At 52.0% G+C, this 22,380-nt stretch overlaps 1 protein-coding gene across 2 annotated transcripts; it reads left to right on the plus strand.

Moving 5' to 3' along the window:
* SEMA7A (semaphorin 7A (JohnMiltonHagen blood group)) lies at positions 1–22,336 on the plus strand. 2 transcript variants are annotated; one of them, XM_031616308.2, is made up of 14 exons: positions 1–230; positions 12,158–12,291; positions 13,181–13,231; positions 13,425–13,520; positions 13,796–13,880; positions 14,395–14,505; positions 15,454–15,593; positions 15,931–16,109; positions 16,314–16,422; positions 17,120–17,318; positions 18,317–18,432; positions 19,013–19,164; positions 19,736–19,803; positions 20,521–22,336. In XM_031616308.2, exons 1-14 carry the CDS (start codon positions 119–121, stop codon positions 20,874–20,876), a joined length of 1,908 nt encoding a protein of 635 aa, XP_031472168.2. In that variant the 5' UTR covers positions 1–118; the 3' UTR covers positions 20,877–22,336. The 2 variants fall into 2 exon arrangements, with proteins under 2 accessions (XP_031472168.2, XP_031472167.2); XM_031616307.2 differs by having other exon boundaries at positions 2–230; positions 20,518–22,336.
* Positions 22,337–22,380: the final 44 nt, after the last annotated feature.

Consider the following 22,380-nt stretch of genomic DNA (forward strand, 5'->3'; position numbering starts at 1 on the left):
GGTGTGTCAGTCGAGGAAGAAGACCCCGCCTTCACTTCTCATTGGCTCTGTGTATAAGGCAAGCAATGCGGCTGCCAGCCGCACAGGCTGAGGATCTGGGCTCTCTGCAGCACTGGCAATGGGCAGCAGGTCCCTGCTCGCCCTCCTGGTGGCCCTGGGTGCCTGCCAGCTGTGTGTGCAGGCAGCAGGGCGCTCCAAGGTGAACCCAAGGATCGTCGTCAGTCCCCGAGGTGAGTACGGGCTGCTCCCTGCCTTACCCCTCTTTTATTTCTTCCCTCTCTTCAGGGAGACTTTGTGGCTCTCATTAAATCGAGCCCAAGCTCTGTGATCTCCCAAGAAGCTTCTGGTGACCTTGACAGCTCCTATTGAATTTTTAGAGCCTTCTTCCTTCCAAATTCTTTCTCTTTTTTTTTTTTTTTGCATTCTGAAAGCGTTTCCACCGATCTGGCTGTATTAACCCATAAAGCTGCCTCCTGAAACAGGCACAGTGTGCTGGAACTCACGGGGAGAAATGCAGAAGTGCGTTTGCATAAAGCAGTTAATTTGCTAATGAACCCGATGTACTTAGCTGCACATGGGTTCTCCGCCTCAATATTTATACGGCGTAACTGTTCTCTGAGGGAAATAGATGCTGCAGCAATGGCACAGGGTTTAGCAGATAGAATCTGAGCAGAAACTGAACAAAGGGCTGTTCTGGAGGAGGAGGCTGGCGTGGAGAGCGCAGCCTGACATTCGTGGGTTGGAAAGAGTGGAGTAACGCTTACTGGTTCTATCATGTGCCTTCCCAAGCTTTTTGAGGCATCCCCTCCAGGGCTGCTTTAACAAAAAAAACCCCAGTGGTTAAAGTGTTTGTGTAACCCCGGGGCTCCACCGAGCTGCAGATCCTGCGCTGCTCTGCAGTACAACAGCTCCTCTGTGCCGACAACTTCAGAGGACGTGAATTTCCCTGCTTTATTTCCACACCATCTGTTGTTCTTTGGGCCCGTCGCTGCTTGGAGATGAAGGACAGCAGCAGAGGGAAGGGTGATGGCTGTGTGACCGGCGTAGCATGCTGCCAAGCCAAGGGCTGCCAGGGAGAATGGCTGAGAGTTGCTATTATAAAATTAACGATGCGTTTCTAACTTTATCCCCTGGCAAATGAAACAGCTCAGATATTGGTGCAACAGTGGGAAGGAAGGTGTGGGATGGGGTCATGCTTTTCAGGGTAGAAACTTCCCCTTTCCTATTTAAAGGAAGGGAGAAAGTTGTGCTGCTGGTGCGTGGTGCGATGGCAGCGCATGTCCTGGAATAGACCTGCACTGAGCAGGAGGAGCAGGCTTGAGTTGTTGCATTTCCACCCGTTCCTATGTGCTCAGTGCACACATGCAGTACAGTCATTTGGCCTTTCAGTGCATCTGTGTCAGATGGTGGCTTTTCTTAACATTAAACAGCGAGGATCTGTCACTGAGAAGCACCAAAGCCAATTAGTGCTAGGATGCATCGCTGAGAGGGGGATCAGCTTGTGCTTATCTCTTTCCTGATTTGATTTTTTTTTTTTTGAGAAAAAGCCATAATTGCAGCGAGGGAGTCATGCAGGCAGGCTCATCACGAGGCTGTCCTATGTCCTACTGCACAGGCTGCATTGCCCAGCGTGACCCCTGCCCTTTGAGAAGTGATTCTGCTTGGGCTAAGGCTGAGATCTGAGCAAAAGGGTGAATGGGGGGGTGTAACAGCCAGCACTCAGCCCTCTTCAACTTTCCTGGTGTTCCAGTGGCTGGATGTGGCTCTGGGCAGCCTGATCTGGTAGTTGGTGACCCTGCACATAGCAGGGGGGTTGAAACTAGATGATCATTGTGATCCTTTTCAACCCAGGCTTTTCTATGATTTCAAAACAGCAAAAGGCAAACACAGCTTCTGCAGTGTGAGTAACCTGCGGGTCAGCACACTGAGCAGTGCCTTGTGGTGGTGGGGATGATGTGCTTGCAGGGTTTTGTTTCCAGCTCTGGATGGAGAGGAATGGAGCAATGGTCAGGCTCATGGTGCAGCATACAGCCTCAGCCATGGGCTGTGCAGGAGCTGCTGGCTCTTCACCTCATTAAATTTCTTCCACGCTGCAGCCCATTGCTAGCACTTGGTGTGACAGCTTCAAAGACACCTAGAGATCTTACAGCACTGCAGGAGAATGGAGAAATTCCCTCCAGGAGGGAAGGGTAAGTGTGCAGCATCCCTCCTCAGGCTGCAGCCCTGGAGGAGAGGAGGGAGATAGTGGCAGCAGCTTCTCTCACTGCCACCCTTTCATCTCAGCCCCTGCATTGCTGCCCTTGTCGACACCCCCACCCAATGTGGAGTGAGCCCTGACCACGCTGCGGGTGGCAAAACTGCTTTGCTGTTTCCCCCTATGGCTCTCGGTTGTCCGATTGCTTTAGTGAGAGATAGGTGAGGTGACATTGTGCGCTATCAGCAGAAAAAAGGCTGCTGGCTTCAGTGGCACAATCCAGAGCTCTGATGTGGAGACAAAGAAACAGCCTCGGTGTCGGGAGCTGCCTGGCTTTAAGTGATTTTGCAGTCCTAGGGGCTTGGACTTGCAGCACTGGGCTGTGGCTGGAACAAAGTGTTCTGCAGGTCTGCTTTTTTCCTCTCTCTGAGCACAATGTGTATAAACCCAGTCCTGAGGCCTCAAACAGGGCAACTGCCCTGCTTTTATTGTGCATCCCGGATTCCATAATGCAGTGCAGGACGGGCTGAGGATGGGCACGTTGTTCCCAAACCGCAGCATGTAGCACCAGAGGGATCCCAGGAACTCCCCTCGCACAGCTGGCTGCCTCTTGTGTGATGCTGGGTAAGCAGTTATTTGGAAGCACATTTGACTCTGCAGGCTTTCTTCCCCTTAGAGAAAGGGCAGAGCAAAGGGCTGAGCTCAGCTCTTGACCTCTGGTCACGTCCAGAGTGCTGAAGATCCTTTTCAGTGATGAGGACCTTGCACCTTCTCCTTCCTGCATCAGATGAGCTGGGTTCTCTCTTGGTTATTACAATCCCTGCTGTCCTAAGAAGGACTGTGGCAAAGGATGGGGACTATGGCAAAGGATGAATTCCCAATTTGTTGTAGCTTGTAGGGGGAAGCCTGGGCTGGTGTGGAGACAAGCATATCAACCTTGTACATTGTGTTCTCCTTTATCTCTCCTTTGATTTGTTCTTTTTCTTTTCCTACCCAAACACTGGCCAGCTGGGCTCTGCCTTGTAAAGGTGCCTGCCTTTCCCACACTGAGCTTTGTTTGTCAGCACGGCGCCCACATTGCTGGCATGATCCCTCTGCAGAGAGACAGACTGCTGTGACCTGGGGCTGGGCAGAGCTGTTGGGGTGACAGTCCCTGTGTGGAGCAGGAGGGTGGCATCCCACGTTGTCTGTCTCATGACCGGAAAGTCACTGAGCATTGGGAGACAGCGTGGAGCCTGAGGGCAGGCTTGGATAGCTCTTATCACCATGGCTTTTATGTTGCAGGGGTAGTTTTTAATCGCTGTCACTCATAAGACTCTCTTGTCCCAGTTTATCCATGTGTGTTTGGATCCGAAATGAACTCAAGGCCCTTTTCTGGCTCACCTTGGGTTAGGACAGAGCCTGACAGTTTAATTATTCCCCTGTGATTGACGGGTGGGGCTAACAGGGGATGAGAGCTGGAGGGACCACTTGTGAGTCAGCGTGCATCTCACAGGAGATGAGTGCATTTTGCAGGGAAAGAGAAAGATTATACACTTGACCCTTGGATGCCCTAAATGCGTAAACTGGCTCTGGGGGGCGGGGGTGGAAGAGCAGAAGTGGTGATGCCAGAAAAATTCCCTTTGGGAACCCGTGGGCTTTGATGAGTTCAGCAGCCTCTTCGTGGCCCTGAGAAATGGTGTGGTGCTGGGGAAGCACAGTGAGAAGTGCTGGTGTCTCTCCACAAGTGACAGTGGCACTGATTTCGTGGATGCCACAGTCCCAAGGGTGTGAATGAAGCATCTCGTAGGGCAGTTCTGCATGCAGCCCTCAGAGCATCAGCATTTCCATGGGAAAGCTGCTTGCTTTCCCAGCAGTGCTGTTTCCTTCTGTTTCCTTCCACTTTCGCAGGGTAGGTGCTGCTGGTATCGTAAGATGTTGGTTGAAAATATTTCTTGCTTTGCACAGATTGAAAAAGAAGAAACAAACCGAGCAAGTGAATCACAGCCACCTCCTGTTACAAGAGCGTGACACACAAATAACAGGCATGGGTTGAACTAATAGAAGTTGTGGCTGCTTCAGTGCGGTGCTCGAAGCTGGGAAAGGAGCAGGGACAGAGTGGTGACAGCTTTGTGTCAGTTCTCAGGCAGATTCAGGGCTAGAATTAAGGAAAATTGGGCTGAGAGGACTTTTTGTCGGTGATGTAGTCCTGCACAGTTTCTTATGGCAGGATGAATTCAATCTAAACCTGCATACGTGATGCTTTTTAGAGCAGCTTGTATCCAGAAAAAGGCCTCGGAAGGAGGAAACAGCTCATTGTGTGGCCAGCTCTCTCCTCTGGAGCTGCATCCTATGGTATGCAGCTATTCTTGGTTGCCCTAGAAATAGGACTTTATCCTGTTCAGTGCCTCACATTTTGCTTTTTGCTCTCAGCTCCACCCAGTGTAGTAGGCTGTGTCTGTGTCCGGTGTGTGATGGGACAGAAGTGCTGGTGTACTGCTGAGCATCCCCTGCCATTGCTGAGTTTCAGATCAGCTTAAATCTGCAGCAGGAGGCTTCACAGAGCTCTTATCGTATTTAATATCACTGTTAGCAGAGCTCTGGATCTCTACTGCTACAGATACCTGGTCCCAAATCTGAGCCCTATCATCTTGCAGCTTCCTGTAGCTCTGACTCCACTTAGTCTGTGTATAATTTTTACTTATCTTGTTGACAGCGTGTGTACTGGGAGGGTGAGTGAAGCAGGTGCTTAGGGAGCTGGGGGAGTTTCCTGGTTGAATGCATAAATAGTTCCAAACAGAAGTAACCTTGGCTATGGGCTGTGGATGGAAATGAGAAAAGTGGATATGGGATGCTTTGATGATGGAGGTGAGCAGAATGGGGCTGCTCTGTCAGTCTGCATGGCTGAGAACCAGCTGACGTTCATTGCAGGGATGGGAATCTACAGCAGCAGGTCTGGGGGGCACCAAGGCAGGGCTGGGTCCCTTTGCTGTGTGCTCTTTCTCATCTGCTTTGTGCAAGGAGCTGAGGCTTCATCCTTGCTCCAGAGCCATACATGTGCCATCTCCTCACCTAGGGCAGGAGCTTGGGGTGGCAGAACAAAGCTCTGCAGCCCAAAGGGGATTCTCCATTGCTGCGAACTGCAGTGCTGTTACCATCAGCAGGGAGATGGCTGCCAATTAACGTAAGTGGCTGTTTGCTGGTGCGTGCACACAAAGGTGCTTGTGATGATCTTTATCCTGGAAGGCTTTTTGTGATAACCAACCTCTGGAAGCTGATTTCCCTACAGGGAGGGGCAGCCGGGCTCTCCACATAGAGCTCTCCTGCTAAAAGCATCCTTTTGTTCTGGTTATTCCGGTGACCATATAATGAAATTCCATAATCACAGAGCAAAGTTCCCCAGCTTCCAGCAGGAACACGGCACAGTTTGGGACTGTTATTATAGAGAACAGCTTTGGGGAGGTAACAAAACCTGGCTCTAAATTTAGCACCCGCAATCCGTGGGGTGCAGCCAATTCAGGGCTGTGGGGAGGAAAGCATCCTTGCTTGATGTCAGTCCTTGCCTCTTGTAGCTACCTCCTGGGGAACTGGGGATATCAGATTGGCTCGGAGGTACAGGCTGCAGAATTTGGGGAGGGGGGACTTGCAGAAGGGGCTGGGGCATAGTGATAATTCAATGGCACGCCTCCTTCCCGCTGCCTCAGCATAAAGCTCTGCAGTGCCTGTCATACGCTCATTTTGTGCTTAATTAAGACAAACCTGCCTTGCTTGGCTCAAGGTTTCCGAGGGCTGCGTGTTGCTGACAGGATCCTGACGGAGGCTGGGAGCTTTGAATGCAAGGCTCATTCCTTTTGGCTGCAGGTTAGGGGTCTCTTTCCTTTTGTTGCTTGCGGTGTGGGCGGTTGGCCCGCTGCCTGCTCCGGTTTGGCAACCCCCAGGGATGGAAAGGCGGCTGTGTGGTGTACAGAAAGGCTTTGGAGCAGGTGTGTCCTTGCCAGGCAGCTGCGTTACCAAATGAAAAGCATTTTCTCTTGCTGCCCTTGCTCACCTCCGTGCTGAACAGTGCTGCCGAGGCGCTTACCAGAAAGAGTGGGAATTTGATGTCTTTAGTGCATCAGCCCATCACACTGGGTTGGTTACACTGTGCTCGAGCCTTTCCCCTGGTTAGCACAGCCCTTCGGGGCAGTTACATGGGCTGAGAGCTTCTGCAGGAACAAAGCACTTTGTTTCCTCTATGTTCTCTCTCCTCCGAGTGATGCATTTCACTCTTGATGGCATCAGTACCTCGAGGGCAGGCACCCGAGCATCCCATGATTGCAGGGTCCTGGGGAGGCTGCCAAAGAAAAGGTGAGCAGCGGGGTGTGGTGGCAGCTGGGAATACTCATAGAATCACGTCGTCACATAATAGCTTAGGTTGGATGGCACCTTCAAGATCATTTGGTTCCAACTCCCCTCCCATGGGCTGGTTGCCCCCACAGCTCAGGCTGCCCAGAGCCCATCCGTGGCTTCGGGCACTGCCAGGGATGGGGCACCCACAGCTCTGGGCAGCAGTGCCAGTGCCTCACTGCCTTCTGAAGAAAGAATTTCTTCTTTGCATCTGCCCTCTTTTAGTTTAAAGCCATCTCCCCTTGTCCTGTTGCTGTCTGCTCCTGTAACAAGTCGGTTTCCTCCTGCAGAGGGGAGGGAGGTGTGAAGGTATAAGAACGGGGCTTGCTGCTGTTTGAGGGGTCTGTCGGAAGTGGTTGGGGAAGGCTGTGAGCAGAGCTGAGTGCTGCTCATCTCCAAACTGCCTTGGGGGAGAGGCAGGATGAGAAATACCAAAGAGATGAAATCCACCACTAACTCACACTTAAAATAAGAAAGAGGAGTGAAACACACGACGGGTAGATTTGAGTAACTGTGGGCTTCCCAGCTGCACATCTCCCTCCACGTTTTCGCACCTCTCTTGTGGGTGCAGCAGCTTCCTGCAATCACACCCAGACCCCTTTGCACGTCCCCTTGTTACTTTCCAACACGTTGCACGGTGCCCCTGCTGCTGGGCTCAGGGCTTTGCTTTGCAAAGTGTGATGACCACAGATGGAACACTAAGAAGCAGAGCAGCACGGTCTGAACCCTTGCTGCTTTCTGGAACCAAACCACAACCTGTTTCCTACAGGATGAAAGGCATGGAAAGATGCTGTCAAGGCTTTTACACCCTCATGATGATGAGAAAGCACTTTGCTTCCACTGGGAAACCATTTTTATTACGCTCTCCTTTCCAGGCAGACCAGGCACGTGCCTGTTTTTGAGCTGGCTACGACAATGTGTTGTGGGTGTAGCCCTGTTGGCCCATACCTGGCCAGTGCCTTTCTCCATTGCAGAAAGGCATGAGGTATGCAGGAGATGACCAGCGCCCTCAATGCAATTGGTCTGACCTGTTTTTCTGGCCCCTGCCCTTTCCACAGCACTCCTAGGCTCCAGCTGTCAATACTATAAATGGTTTTGTCATTGTGCTGGGAGGAGGAGGGGCAGGAGAAGTGGGAGTGGGGCTGCAACTGCACTGCGTGATCCCTGAGAGAGCATGGAGGGATTTAAAGAACAGGAAACACATGTGGCTATGTCTGGTCCTGCTTCAGCAGAAGGCATTTTTAGCCCATCAGCTGCCTGGTTTCTGCTGCTGCTTGCCTGTAGCTGTGGAATATTTTGGGGGCTGTGAATGTAGGCATCCTGAAAATGTATCTGGGGAGGGGGAGGCAGCAGCACTGATCCCTTTTGCTGTGCCTTGGAGGGAAGTGAGCTCTGAGGGTCTACGCCTTTCTGTTTTGCTTTCTTTGGGAGATGACTGATGTTGGAGCACAGGTTGAGTTGAAGTGCTGCAGGGCTGAACTGTGCACGGAGCAGCATTCCCAAGGACCCTTCAGCTTTGCCCAGAGCTGAAAAGTGGCTGCACGTAGCTCAGCAGGCTCAAAGAGTGCAGCTACATCCCTCAGCAGCACCAGCTTTTGGGGAGCAGGAGATGGCAGGTGTGAAGGAGGTGCTTCCCCACATTACATTGTTTCTCAGAACCGCCCCCCCCCCCCAAATGAAAGCATATCATTTTCTGCAAAACTGGAAACCTCGAGCCTCGTAGTTCTCTAATTACACCATGGCAGGTCAGAACAAAACCTCATGTGTGGATCCTGGGTCATTTTGAGAAAAGTCAGTTCTATAAACTCAGGGGTTTTGGTAAAAAAAAAAAAAAAAAAGTCCCAGAAAGCTGTCAGGCTGATCCTAAAGGGAGAGCTGCCTATCCAGCCCCTCTGTTTGTGACAACAGAAGCTGGTGTCTTTGTGTCACATCATGTGCAAAATCACAGGGGAAGGAAAACCTTATCACTTAGTGGCTACCACTGCTGTCCGTAGGCATACGAACTCCTTCCAGACATCTCAACTTGGGAATTTTTAGAGCCCCTAAAAATACAGCTTGGCTTCTTGCAGCAGCACCAGGGAGGCAGAGTGGGGATCCAGGCTGGGTTTGGTCTCTGGAACAGAGGAGGTATGGAATTTGGACGGAATCACATTCCTTGCCTTTAAAGGAAAGCTATCAGTGCACCTGTGCAGCTCGTCATGCATCCTGTGTGCAGCTTTGGGACTGATGTCAGTGAGGGGAGCTGGCTGCGATACTTCCCAAAGCAAGGTGTGAGCAGTGCCTGAGCTGTTCCCCGGGGTTGCTCAGCTCTGACTCACAGTCATGCTGTGAAACAGGTATAAGAGCTGGGGCTCCCCGTGCTGCCAGCTGTGAGTCATGCATGGCTTTTCCTTCTGTGTCAGAACCAAACCCGGTCTGTCCGATAGAGACGGTGACGTGTCGTGAGCTCACAGTGTGTTCAGTCGGCTGCAGAAGGAACAGAGGACACCTGACAGGCAGGGGAAGTGAGGTATGGTTGGAAAAGGAAGGAACTGGAGTAGGATCCAGTAAGTGTGTGTGATTCCAGCTGGAATGAGCATTGTCAGACCTACAGGCATGGTGCTTTCCCACCTGGCTGCGTCAGTGCCGTTCCCAAAGGGCAGAAGATCCCTACTGCTTTCTCTTTCCATTTGGTTCAAGCTTTGTTTCGGTTCTTTATTCGAAAATGCCGTCATCAGAGCAGATTTGAACAGTCCCTTCCATTTAAGGACAACTCCAGAGCTCAAGAAGTGTCTGGTCAATGCTCTTGGATGTGGTCTGATTTTTAGGTGGTCCTGCGTGGTCCTTTCCAGCTCAGGATGTTCTGTGATTCTAACACAGCCCTCTGAGCACCGATGAGTCCTAGACCCATAAAGCCTTGCATGCTACCCATGCTCAGAGCCGTGCAAGCCAGCACCCCAGGATTTGTGTTCTGGGTACTGGTGAGTCTGATGGCCTTTCTGCATCACACAGCAGTGTGGTGGGGTGCAGCATAGCTGAGTCAGCCCCCGAGCTGGGAATAAAGCAGCCGTGATGCAATTGCTTATAATGAGCCCACGCACCCACGCTGCTTTCCTAGCTGGAATGCTGCAAGCATCTGCTTGGAGATGAGGGCTGCAGGCTTGCTTCTTCCCATGCCCACAACCACAGCTTGAGCTCTTGGCTCTTGCATCCATAGGTCCTTTGGTTCTTCCTCAAAGCACAGCATGCCCACACTGTGCAGAGGGAGCTCAGCCTGCTTCACCCTGGTCAGCTTGAAGCAGAATTTATTTAGGATGGGTCTCATCTGGAGTATCTCCCTGGTCCTTTCCCTCCTCCTCCTCCATTACCTCACCCTTCATGCATCCCTATGAGATGCACTCCTGCTCCCTCATTTTTTATTACTATTATTCTTCAATCTGCCTTGGCATTCCTCCTCTTGCCGGCAAAGCACAAAGCTGCTCTTTCTCCTATTCATTCCTCCGGCCTCGGGTTAGCATTTCAATTGACAATCCTGCCATTGATTTGTGTGCTGATGGTTGGCTTTACATTAAATGCCAGCCAGAGAGATTTAACAGATTTAGCAGAGCTCTGGAAACTTGCCGGGTGGTTTTTCAAGCTCTGGGTTCATTTTGCATCATCCCCTTCTTTGGGGACGTGCTGTGGGCACCACACTTTGCCCTTAGCCTTTGGATGCCCTCAGTCTCATCATCCTTGCTCTCAGAGCCATTTATACCCCAAACCATGTATGGGACAGCAGGGCTGCTCCCCCCCCATCCCTCACCATGAACCTACTGGTTGCAAAGGAGATCAAACCCCAACAGTGTGAGCCAGAGCTGAGGCTGAATGCACCCCAGCACCTGCTCATGGAAACTCCCTTCCAAAGCTCCCTTTTCCAGCCCAAACCAGTGCTCAAGCATCTGGACCGTGGCTCAGAGAGCTGTTTATTCCCAGCTCGGTGATTCACTGCAGCCCCTGGGAAGCAGGAGGATAAATAATGTGTTGGCGCCGACCAAATTATTGTTTTGAGCTCTTTTGTTTCCGGCTGGTTGAAGAGAAGCAAGTCCTTGCTCGGAAGCAGGTTAGGACAGTGCTTGGGGCTGACCAGAGCTTGTGAAAGAGAAACTGTTGTGGGGAAAAAGAAGAAAAAAAAAAAAAGGCCCTCAAAGCAAAACCAAAAGTATCTTGATTGTGGATGGAGGCGTATGTGTGCAGAGGGCAAAGCGGGGGAGAAGACTGGGGAACAGCAAGCGATCTTGTGGCTTAGCAGCAGTAGAGAAGTGCAAAGTATGCTGAAGTACAACCAGAGCAGCCTCCAGCCTGCTGGGGATGCATGGAGCTGGATGTAGAAGCCTTAATGCTTGTGGGGTCCCGAGTGCTGAAGCCCCTCTGCCACCCCCGTGTGTGTCAGAGAGGTGGGCTGGAGGGCGGTGTAGGCTTCTTTGCTGTGTGCCTGCTGCTGATCTCTGCAGGGCTGCCTTCCAGCCTGTTCTACAGCTGGGAGCTGATCCCGTTCCTCACCCCATGGAGGTGTGTGAGCGGCGCATGGGATCAGAGTGAAAAGCCTCAAATATTTGCCTCTGCAAAATCTTGGCAGGAGCCCCTGCACTGTGTTCTCTGGGCAGAGAAAGCACTGGGCTGCCTGAAGATTGTCCTCTGCCTGTCCTGCCAAGTGGCCTTATAAATAGAGAGGGACACGTGCCACTGATTTATTGCCTGTCTGCGCAGGCTGCCAGCTCCTAAGGCAGACACAGTCTTTGCATGCCAGGAGCAGCAGCTCTTGGTAGGAGAGGCCCTCCTCTTTGGAAAAGAGGAGAGAGAGAGCTGGAAAGGGAGTATCCCATCACAATGTGCGGAGGTCAGTCTTCGTCTGATGTCCTTCCCTGAGTTCACCTTCCTTTTGCATGACTACTGCAGAGTACAAGGGGTGGATTCTAGCAGTTTTGGACTCTGGCACAGCTGCTCCACGCTGCCAGGTGTGGCTGCAGCATCCTGGGATGGAGCTGGGTTGCTGAGAGGGAGCAGAGAGCACTGGGGAGGGTGTGCACACAGCTCTGCTCTCTGCCCTGCGCTGCTGCAGCCTCCCACAGCTGAGCTGGCAGCGCAGAGGGAAGAAGGGGGTGAACTGGAAAGGCGTGAAGGTGAAAGAGGAAGGAAAGAAAGGAAGGACAAGCAGTCCTTCCTCTCAGCTGGGCTCAGGAAGCTTCCCATTTGCTGTAACCTGTTGTGACACCAGGGCCCAGGTCTTGCAGCTCGCTTTTTGGTTACCCTGGGGACATGCAGCCCTGAGCATTGCAGCTTTATGTGCTTCTCCCTCTGACATCTAGGCTTTGGCCTGGGGGCTGCCTTTCCCAGGCTGCTGGCTTCTGGTGGTGGCTCTGAACCCCATCTGTCCCACCTCCTGTCCTTGGGGCCAGGAAAAAGCACAGCTCTGAGCCTGGGAGCTGCCTTTCCTCCCTGCCTGGCACCATCCCATACAACCCTGTGTCCTTCAGTTTCTCATCGCTCATGCCAAGGATGCAGAGGGGAGTCGATCAGCCTGGCTGCAGCTGCTCTGCAGTGGGCTGTGCTTTCCTTAATGAATGTCTTTGCTGTTCCTAGGTGAGAGGGAGTATACATTTCCCAGGAATGAGAAGTACCCGGTGTTCTATCATGAAACAAACAGCTCAAGCATCTACGTCGGGGGAGAGGGAATACTTTACTACTATAACTTTGCAACCTCTGAGACCTACCCGGTAAGGATGCTCTGCTCACCAGTTTGAGTCCACAGCCACATTAGGAAGCATTCAGTGTCTGTCTCACAGCCCAGGTGTTAGATACCTTACTCAGTAACTTTGCCACCAACAAAATCAGGACTGAGAGTCCATTCTATGCCCTGCTGCATCCACCCACAACTTCTGAATGGTCGGTACCTGCAGCAAAGGGAAGAGTTTTACACTAACTACAGGTGGGTTCTTCCCAAGCTGCGATCTTGTTGAGGTCTCTATTGCTCCAGGGCTAGGATTGCTCAGGTGGGGGACGTGTTCTGTAGCATGGAAAGGGCTACTTAGAGTCAGGTTACTGCGGAGGAGCTGTGTTCCCATTCCCTTCCATCATCACTGACCAAGCTGACTTTTTTCAAAAACAGCAAGCTCTGAATCAGGTGAGCACCAAGTTAAAACAACAGGAAAACCCTGGGGTGGTTAGCTTTCACATGACCCACCCTTGTTCTCAAACAAGCCAGTCCCTATGTTTATTCCCAGAAACATCCCTTGTTCTCAAGGAACAGCAGGGTTCGTGTGTCCCAGTCCTTGGACATCCACTGCTGAATGCTTACTCCTTGCAACAGCAGACCCTCTCCCAAAATCCTTTGGAGAACAACCCAGGCTGTGCTCGCTGCTTCAGCCCTGCATCCCCACTTCTGCACATCACCCCCAAGGGCTGAGAGACCCAGTCCTGCCACCTTAGTGTCTCCCAAGGGCTTTCAGGTGGGGAAGAGGGCTGAGCTGCTGTGTTTATGACCTTCCAACTGACATGCTCTCTTGCTAAGAGAGCAACTAAGTAAGTGGCACATGAAACTGGGCCCTTCTTAGCTGTCTTTGAGAGGGCAGTGATTAAAGCCTCTCTCTTTCTCTTTTACACCAGGTAGAGTTCCCTGTGGAAAATGGAGCACAGTGTTTGAAGCCTGGGAGCCCGGTAGGTCCTACTTCTGGAGGAACAGAATATGTGGGTTGGAGGACTTGGGCTGGAGGACTGCTCCTCTGATTTTAACACCTATGGAAAAGCTGGGAAGCCACATAGCAGAGTGCTGATAGTGCTGTAGACTTGGAACTACAGGGCTGTGGTCTGCCACTCACAGCTGCTCATGATCCTCTTCTTTCTCTTGCAGGAGGACAATAAAAACTTCATCACCTTAATAGCAAAGCATGGAAATGAGATGTTAGTGTGTGGGACTGGCGCTTGCAATCCCACCTGCTGGCACTTGGTAAGCTGGAATTCCTCTGCTCTGCTTTTCCTGGTGTCTTTTCCAGTGGACAGCCAGGCACTGTGGGGGATGCAGCATAGATTGGGAGTGGGCCTAAAGCCAAAACAGAGCTCAGGGGTACTTGATGCCCCCATAACAGCTTAAATCACAGATTGAGGGGTGTGAAGGGAGCCTCTGTGCTCACTTGCCCAGGAGTGATGTGGGCACCTGCATCCCCTGACCTCCTTGCCCTGAACTGATTGCATTTCTCAGGGGCCATTTCTCTCCTTTCCCAGACAGAGAAGGAGAAGGACTCTCCTCACGATGGCAGAGGTCTTGCTCCTTTCACTCCTGATACAAATTCCCTCGTCATCGTTGACTGTAAGTCTGGCTGCTCGCATGTATTGGGTTGCAGTGCCATGCAGGAAGGCTGGGTTCACTTCTGGCTGTGCTTTTCTGCTCTGGCTGGTGATCTTGGTTTTGTCTCATGTTGATGCTTGTCCTTCTAGGGCAGAGTATGGCAAGAGGTTGGTTGTTCTTGTCATAGAGAGAGGGTTGAATCTCTGTGCAGGGAAGGGTAGAGTGCTGGGAATGGTGTCATTATGCAGGATCTGCACTGCTGTGGACCTGGTAGAGGGGGAGATGAGGTTACCTTCCAGAGTCAGAACAGAAATTATCCCTGCTACTCTGTAAGAAAAAGGCTTGAGAGTGTTCCCTGGGAGTCATGCGCATCTCAGGCAGGGAGGTCTGGGTTTTTTGACCTGTATCCACCATCTGTGAGTCCCCTTCACCTGACTATATGTCCAGATACTTCTTGGTTCTTGCTTTTATGCTCACAAATCCTTTTGCCCCCTCTTGAAACACCTCATTACAAATGAGCCTTCCTTTCCCACAGATCCTAACATCTACTCTACCATCAAGAAAAGCCAACAGAATGGCAAGATCCCCCGCTTCCGACGAGTGAAAGGGGATGGAGAACTCTACACAAGTGACACAGTGATGCAAAGTGAGTACAGGAGCATGGGACCTGTTGCTTTGCCCCAGCAAGCAGCTTCATCAGGGATTTGTCCCCCGTGATGTGGCAGGGAAGGACTCAGCAGCTCTCTGCAGCTCTCTTGCTGCCGGCTGGGGGGAATTTCACCTCCTTGCTTCTGCACCAAGACAACTGGCATGAGTTCCTCTTGCTCAGGGTGAGGAAGGAGGGGATGGGGAAATGGAGAGAAATGGACAGCAAGTCCCATGTCAGATGCTTGTTGTGTAAAGGTGCCCATCAGCTGCCGAGTAGCAGTGGAAACAGGAAGAACAACTTCCATTCTGGGCAGTGACTCTTTCCAAATCCCCAGCCGGGTCACAACCGTGCAGCAGGAAGCTGTTGGGCTGCTAATGGAGGAAAGAACCCTTCTCAATTTCTGCAACCTTACTGCACTGTCTTCTCTTAAGCCTTTTTGGTCAAAGACAAAAGTCCAAATGACACCAAGGCCAAATAGGATGTGTGTACGCTGTACGCAGACCCAGAGCAGTGGGGTTGATCCCATGATGACACAGAACTCCCTGTCATGGGGCCACCATCTAACGATGCCCGAAGGGACCTTACTGCTGCTGGGGATGCCTTTTGTGACAGCAGTGTATTAATAGGAAAAACATTATTGGGTTTTCCACACTGAACATAAACAGTGAGGCAGCTTGCTCCACGGAGGGAGCTTTTCTGTACAAAGCCAAGGCTTTGCTGGGCTCTGGGGATTTGCCCCGCAAGGAAACAAGTGCATGGAGGAGAGAGAGGAAAGGGAACACATGGGAACATGGTGCATGAAGAATAATCTTTAGGGTGCTGTGACTGGTCAGGTACAGAGAAAAGGCTTGGACCTGTCCTTTGCCCAGATCCACCGGGGGGCTTGTGTTTCTGAAGGGTGCTTATTCAGGCCAAAGTTTTCTGACTGCTTGCTTCCCTTTCCAGACCCTCAGTTTGTCAAAGCCACCACATTAAGGCATGAAGATCCTTACCAGGACAAGATTTACTATTTCTTCCGTGAAGACAATCCAGATAAGAGTCCTGAGGCACCCAGAAACATTTCCCGAGTGGCCCAGCTGTGTAAGGTACCATGGGAACAGTGTATGGTGGGGAGGCAGCAGTGTCACAGAGGTGACAAATGGCCATACCAGCTCATCTGGTATTGTCAGCACACGAGTTGGCCCCTCTGGCTCCCTCTAGCCATGTCTTTTGGCCTTCCTGTCCTTGGGCTCCCATCTTGCTTGTAGGGACAGACAACACTGTCCTGTCTTGCTGGGATGTTAGAGATAAACAAGCATTGCAGTGACTAGCAGCAAATATCTCTCCGGAGCATCCCCCAGTTATCCTGCTAAGATCCTATACAGAGGGGACTTTGTGGTGTTCTCTACCAAGCCCTGACTCCCTGCTTTCTCTCCCCTCCAGGAAGACAAAGGTGGAACCAGTTCACTCTCTGCTTCCAAGTGGACCACCTTCCTGAAGGCCAGCTTGATTTGTGTTGACCCAGCCACCAAGGGCAACTTCAACTGGCTGCAGGATGTCTTCTTTGTCCCTGCAAGTGACTGGAGGGACTCCAAAGTCTATGGACTCTTCACAAACACCTGGTAAGGGTCTTTGCAAAATGGGGGGTGCCTGTCCCGTGGGCCTTGTCCTTTCCTTCAGCCCTTTGTTCTCTCTGGCAGGAACATGGGTGGAAAACAGCCAGAATGGACATGGGCAGCAAAGGTGCGACACGCAGCTGTGCCCCAGCCATGCCCCAGGCAAAGGCCACTGTATCCCTGACCCTCTCTTTGTCTTGTTTCCCACAGGGGAAGCTCTGCTGTTTGTGTCTATTCTTTTGGGGACATTGACAACGTGTTTCGGACATCCAAACTCAAAGGCTATAACGGTCCCAACCCAGAGATCAAGCCTGGGCAGGTGAGTAAATGATAAAAGACACCCACATTAAGCAGAGGGACCTCCTAAGGTCCCTGCTCTGCTGCTGTCAGAGGAGCTGGGGCAGGTGGGGGTCCCAACCAGCCAGCTGAGAGCTGGGTGCTGTTCTCAGGCAGGCTGCGGCCACTGTGGGAAGGATCTGAGCTTTGTTACTGGAAATATGAGGAGGCTGGTCAAGGTCCAACACTTTCATGGAAATTAAAGGGGAGTGAGGCTCTTATGTACTTGGCAAACAGGTCCGAGCTCTTATTTGAAGTTGGAGGACAAAGCCTCGCATTGTGTTTGCTAACACAGAATTTTTGTCTGCACCAGTCTGTGGCCTGACCCTACAGTTCATGGTGCTCAACTGACCTGGCAGCAAACAAATGTGTAGGGAGAGGCTTTTCTGGGCGGGTGGGGGATGGCAGGGTCTGAATTTGCTGAACTGAAACTTTTGCAGTAGGAAAAAAGCTGTTGGGCTGCCAGGTGTTTAGATAAGGTGTTTGCTGTGTGTTTTCCAACCTGCTCTATGATCCTGTGTACCTGCAGAGCAGCCTGCAGGCTCTTTGCCATGGCAGGAGGCCCTGGGCATTCTCCTGTAGGCTCAGCTGTGCCATGTCATTGCTTTTCTGCCCTCAAGTGTCACCCCCAGGGATCTGCCTTCCCCTGACACAGTGCCTTTTGTTCCCTCTCTGTGCAGTGTGTTCCCTTTGGACAGCACACCCCAAGTGAGACCTTCAAGATAGCTGACAGCCACCCAGAGGTAGAGAATCGAGTGGAGCCCCTCGCTCCCACCAGGAGCCCCTTATTTCACAACAAGCACCGTTACCAGAAGATTGGGGTGCATGAGGTCTCTGCAAGTGATGGACACCAATACACCGTGCTTTATCTGGCAACAGGTACCAGGAACTGTAGCCCAGTTCTCTCTTTTTCCTGCCTTGCTGCCCAGGTTCACACCCTAGAGCTGTGCTCGTCCTTTTTTTTTTTTATTTGCATTTGCATTTGCATTTGCATTGTATTGGAGCTTCTTTACTGGCATGAAAAAAATGCAGACAAGTCTTGGTGGCCTGGGTTGGAGCCCATGGATGCTCTTATTGTTCTTATCTTGCTAAAAGCTTTCGCTAAATGCAGCTAATGCCTTCCAAATTCTGCAAGGCAGCTTGCTTCATGCTTCATGCAGGGCTTAGCAGGGCTTCCCACCTGTGCTGTGGTGGGCATGGAGACACCTGGAGTGAGGTGAGGGGTGATCCTGTTCCCTGCCTGACCCCTCTTGGGTGGTCCTGCCTCAAGTCCCCTGGCTGCACTGAGTAAGGGCTACTTGGGAAAGGGAAACTGAGACAATTACATGAGAGTAACTGGTGAGATTCCTGATGCACATTCCATCAGGATGAGAATTGCCACATCTCTGCCAAATTGCTTGTTTTCTTGAATTACCAATTTCTGAAGTCATTTAATGGAGGAGGGAGTCGGTTTGCTTAAAAAGCCAGAAAGGTGAAAGTCCACGTCTCAGCCCCAGGCAGTGGGGATAAGGCACAACAGAACAATGTCCAGTTTGAGAGCTGTTGGTTTTTCTTACAGCTGAACAAAGGGGGGTTTGGCCAGGCCTTCAGGGGAAATCGGTTCCTCATAGCTCTTGGCTGGGAGGGTGACAAAGCTCTGCTCTGGGTAGCACTATTGTTTAAAGGATGATTTCCTAAGAAAATAATTCTGAGAAAGCTTCCAGTCTCCCCTGGGTGGCTGGTTTCAGGGACACAGTCATAGCTGGCTCTGCAGAGTGGGTATTGTGTGCTACAACAAAGGCTGAGCTCACAGAGCTGCTTCTCTGCCTGGTTTCCCCACTCCTGGCTCTAGTCCCTTTGCTTTGCCTTAATCAGTGCTCTCCTGTCTTGTTTTCCAGACAAGGGATCCATCCACAAGGTAGTAGAGCTGCCAGGGGGAGTGCATAACATCATGGAGCTCCAGCTCTTCTCAAAGAAGGACCCAATCCAGTCCATGATCCTGGACCATGAGAGGGTAGGTCCATAGAAAAGAAACCAGTGGTTGGGGCTGTAGTTGTAAAAGCAAGCAGGAGGCAGGGACAGACAGTTTAATACCAACTCCTAGACATGGAAGTAGCCTCTGGGTGGGTTTGTGGGGAGGGTCCTCGCAGCTGGGCTGATGCACCCAGTGCTGGATAACTGTGCAGAGCAGTGGGAAAAGGGATCTCTCCTGGAGACGAGGGAAGAATGAGGCTGTTTGCTGCCTGGGTCAAATCCCAGCACAGAGTTCTGCTTCCCCTGCAGATTCCCTCTCCTTTTTTGGCCTTGCTGGCAGATGAGCTGTCAGACAATGCTGGTGCTCCATCCCGAAGGTGAAAACATTGCTGGCACCAATGGAGCAAATTTATTTATACCTAGGGCTGGTGGGGGAAGATAGAGAGCAAGCGACGTCTGACTGCATTGCCTGGAGAGCTACCAGCCCTGCTGGTGGAATCCAACCCAGCATCACAGTGACTAAAGCTGTAGGAACATTTGTACAGAGAAGCGCGAGACGTTCGCGGGGCAGCACTGGGACGGGTGCTGGGAGGATCAGCCCCTCTGCTTCCTTCCCGCAGGCGATGCTGTACGTGGGCTCGAGCAGGAAAGTGGTGGAGATACCCATGGATATGTGTGGGGTGTACCGCAACAACTGCGAGAGCTGCCTGCTGGCAAGGGACCCCTACTGTGGGTGGGCTGACGGGCGCTGTCAGTCCATTTATCACAACCGGTACGTGGCACGGGCAGCTCACTGCTATCTCCATCAGGTTTGGCTGGATGTGTCAACTTGGGAAATGCCCACATCTTCAGTGTTCCCTTTCCTGGCCGCTTGGTTTTGAGACCATCTTCCCATCAGAGGCAGATCTCGCTGTGTCCAGGCAGTGCTCAGTGCTGTTCTGCTGCCCTGCACCTCTGCAGGGCTGTTTCTCCTGCAGCACCTCTGCTGTGGTGGAGGGAGAAATCAGTGGGTTTCATACATCCTGAGCACCCAGATCCCTTCTCCCTTAGATGTGTGCATAGCTTTATCACAAATACTGATCCGTTATGCTTGCCCTCAATGAAAATTAAGGTCTACTCATTGTGGTGCTGTTTAAAGTGGTTGTTTGTGATGAGCTGCTGCGTCTCGCATTTGTCACCTACCAACCCCTTAAGTGTCTGGGGGGTGTTTTTCCCCACCCTGCTGGTAGTGGGTGTTTAAACTTTCTGATCCACCACAATCCCTATGGGCAATTCCTTTCGTAGCTCCAAAGTGCTGCTTCCATGTTGGTACTGCCTTGCTAATGCTTGTTTCCATCTGCCAGGGAGGTGCGTCAGAGCCTGAGCCTGGAGCCGTGGCAAGGAAAGTGCCAGCAGGGTGAAGTTAAGGAAGGTATGTGAAGGGTTTGAGCCGTGTGAAGCAGGGTGACTGATTCTCGAGTGTTAGCACAGGCTGGGAGAGCTGTTGCTACTCAGTTTTGGTGAACTCATTATGACTGTGCCGTGGCTGAGACACCACACGTATCGGTTCAGAGTCAACTGCTACGCAGTGTGTTTGCTAAGTAAATATAAGGCATGAGCTGAATGTTTGTCAGGCCTCTTGGTATGCAATACTATGATCGATTCTCACGGCACACTGCTGTTTCTCATAGCCACAGATGTCCCTTAGATAGGAATGATCTTAGTGACCCGGCCCAGCCTGTGTTGTGCAAAGCCAACAGACATTAGGAAATATTGCCTTCTACCCCCAGACACGCAGTCTGGCTGCTGTGCAAACCTACTCAACTCACAGATAGGCCTTCATGCCAGGGAGCTGTCAGCACATCTGGAAACCTCTCCAGTGCTGTAAACAGTCTTGCTTGGCCTCGTTTCCCCTCTGTGCTAACCCTAGTACAGTGGTAGTATGAGGTCTTCTGAGCTGGCTGAGGGGGTTCAAACTGTTTGCTGGGAGAAGAGTCCTATGGACATCACCAGGTGTGGTTCTTGCCTTGCCATTATCATGAAGTGGCCATGCAATGTGTCCCCATCAACCCACCTGTGGGTTTGCAGGGCAGTGTGTGCTACCTGGGGACTCCTATCTCATCCCACCCTTCCCAACCTCTTCCAGCAGACAGCTACCAGAACATCACCGTCGTCCCCGTCGTCCCTTTCTCTCGCTACTACCTCAACTGTCCCGTCGAGTCCCACTATGCCACCTACAACTGGTACCACAACGACACCCTCATCAAGACCTGCAATAACACCCACCCGCAGCCGGACTGCTTCTACTTCATCCAGAACGTGAGCCACACTCACTACGGCCACTACATCTGCGTCTCGGAGGAGGATGGCTTCAGGCAGGCTCTGGTGAAGGAGCACCTGGTGAACCAGCTCAGATTCATGTCGCAGAAGGGTCAGGCCACCATGACTTTTGCATCCTGGCTGCAGCTGCTGCTCATGGTGGTGTTGGTGGAGCTCTTCCACTGAGCACGACACGGCCGCCTTTCCAGCTGCTTCCACTCTTCCTGCACTTAACGTGAGGCCAGACCCTTGCTCTCAGTCACTCCTTGGGCACTAACCTTTGACTGTCCCCAGCAGGGTCCCGGCTCTGTGGACAGCAACTCTTCCATCTTCGGAGTCGGTGTGAGGAAGAGGCAGCTACAGGGCCAGATGGAGCAGGGTTTGGGGCCAGGAATGTCCTGTCTCAAGGGGGACATTCACTGTACCCCCAGGACTTCAGCCTGCCCCCAGGCACATGCTGGTAGCTCCATACTGGTGGTCCTGAGCACGCACCAGGTGCAGACTTTGTTCAGGGGACTATGCAGATGTGCATGCACTGATCCTCAGGGCACGACGGCTCCTCTCTTTGGGAACGTGCATGTGATGAAGAGGAGGAGCCAGCCCTTGGCCTTTCGAACTGGTTGGCCTGCGCTTCTCTCCAGGGTGTTAGTGGCTAACAGCAAGCCAAAGTGGTGAGCAGCTGGGATCTCCCAGTGTCACTCGTGGGGTCCCGTTCTGCTCTGGAAGGGTTTTGTTGGTTGTTCAGAGGGCTGTGATGTGGGAGAGCGACCGGGAGCTAACACTGACAAACTGCAGGGAAGGGCAGGCACAAAGTTAGCGTTTTGCATGGATAAGACGTGGAGGATGACTTAGCTATAGATTTGGGGTGTGGGGGAGGACAGACCAAAGGGCCCTAAAATTTCTTAGAGACTGGAAGGAGAGGTGGAAGCCCCAGGAGGCCCTGGGGAGACGTTAAACGCACAAATCCGTGCAGGCAGCTAGGGGCATCGCTCTGCGGACAGCCCTGCTCCCAGTGCCCCTTTCCCCTTGGGGAGGGACTGGGCTTCCTCAGGGAAAGAGGAGCCAGGCTGTGGGTCTCAGGGCTTGGCGGCCGCTTCCACCCCTGGGTGCTGCATGATGAGACAGGGGAGGGCCAGCACCCCCCGCCCTGGGCTCTGAGGCCTCCAAGCAAGATTAAACTGTGAAATACGGGATATTGTCCCTGTGTCCATGCACAGAAGGCAATCCCACACCTTGTCCGAGCCCTCCCCTGCCCTATGGACTGCTGGAACCCCCCCAGCCTGGTGGGCAGAGTGCTGGGCAGGCTGTGCCGCCGGCTGAGTCCCCGGGTCTTTGGGCAAAGCTCGGGGGGGTGTAGGCAGAGCAGAGCTTCCTACAGCACTACGTTCCCACACAACCCCCAGAGCCTAGCATAGAGCTTCTTACATCTCTTCTCAAAGCACTTTAACTTTGTCAACTAACAAATAACCTATTTATTATCAACGAGCAATTGCTGTACTTGTCTAATTTTCTAGCGTGATAGAAAGTGGGCTCAGAGTAGAGAAAGGAGGGAAATAAAACAGCTACCAAAAAAAAACACAAAAAAAACCCTTTCTAAGCTGTGACCAAAGTGAGAACGTGATCATTGAAATAAAGAGTGGATGAGAGCATGTGGGCACCATGCTTCTTACTGGGCAGCAGGGCTGCTGGG

The sequence above is a fragment of the Phasianus colchicus genome, chromosome 12 (assembly GCF_987193195.1).
Source record: "Phasianus colchicus chromosome 12, bPhaCol1.hap1.1, whole genome shotgun sequence".
In the NCBI taxonomy this organism is placed as follows: Eukaryota; Metazoa; Chordata; class Aves; order Galliformes; family Phasianidae; genus Phasianus; species Phasianus colchicus.

Bases quoted from the DNA above. Each gene is read 5' to 3' on its own strand.
- SEMA7A (XM_031616307.2), top strand. From the start codon at position 119: ATGGGCAGCAGGTCCCTGCTCGCCCTCCTGGTGGCCCTGGGTGCCTGC. The intron at 231-12,157 runs GTGAGTACGGGC...TGCTGTTCCTAG, and splicing joins GATCGTCGTCAGTCCCCGAG to GTGAGAGGGAGTATACATTT. The intron at 16,423-17,119 runs GTGAGTAAATGA...CTCTCTGTGCAG, and splicing joins CAGAGATCAAGCCTGGGCAG to TGTGTTCCCTTTGGACAGCA.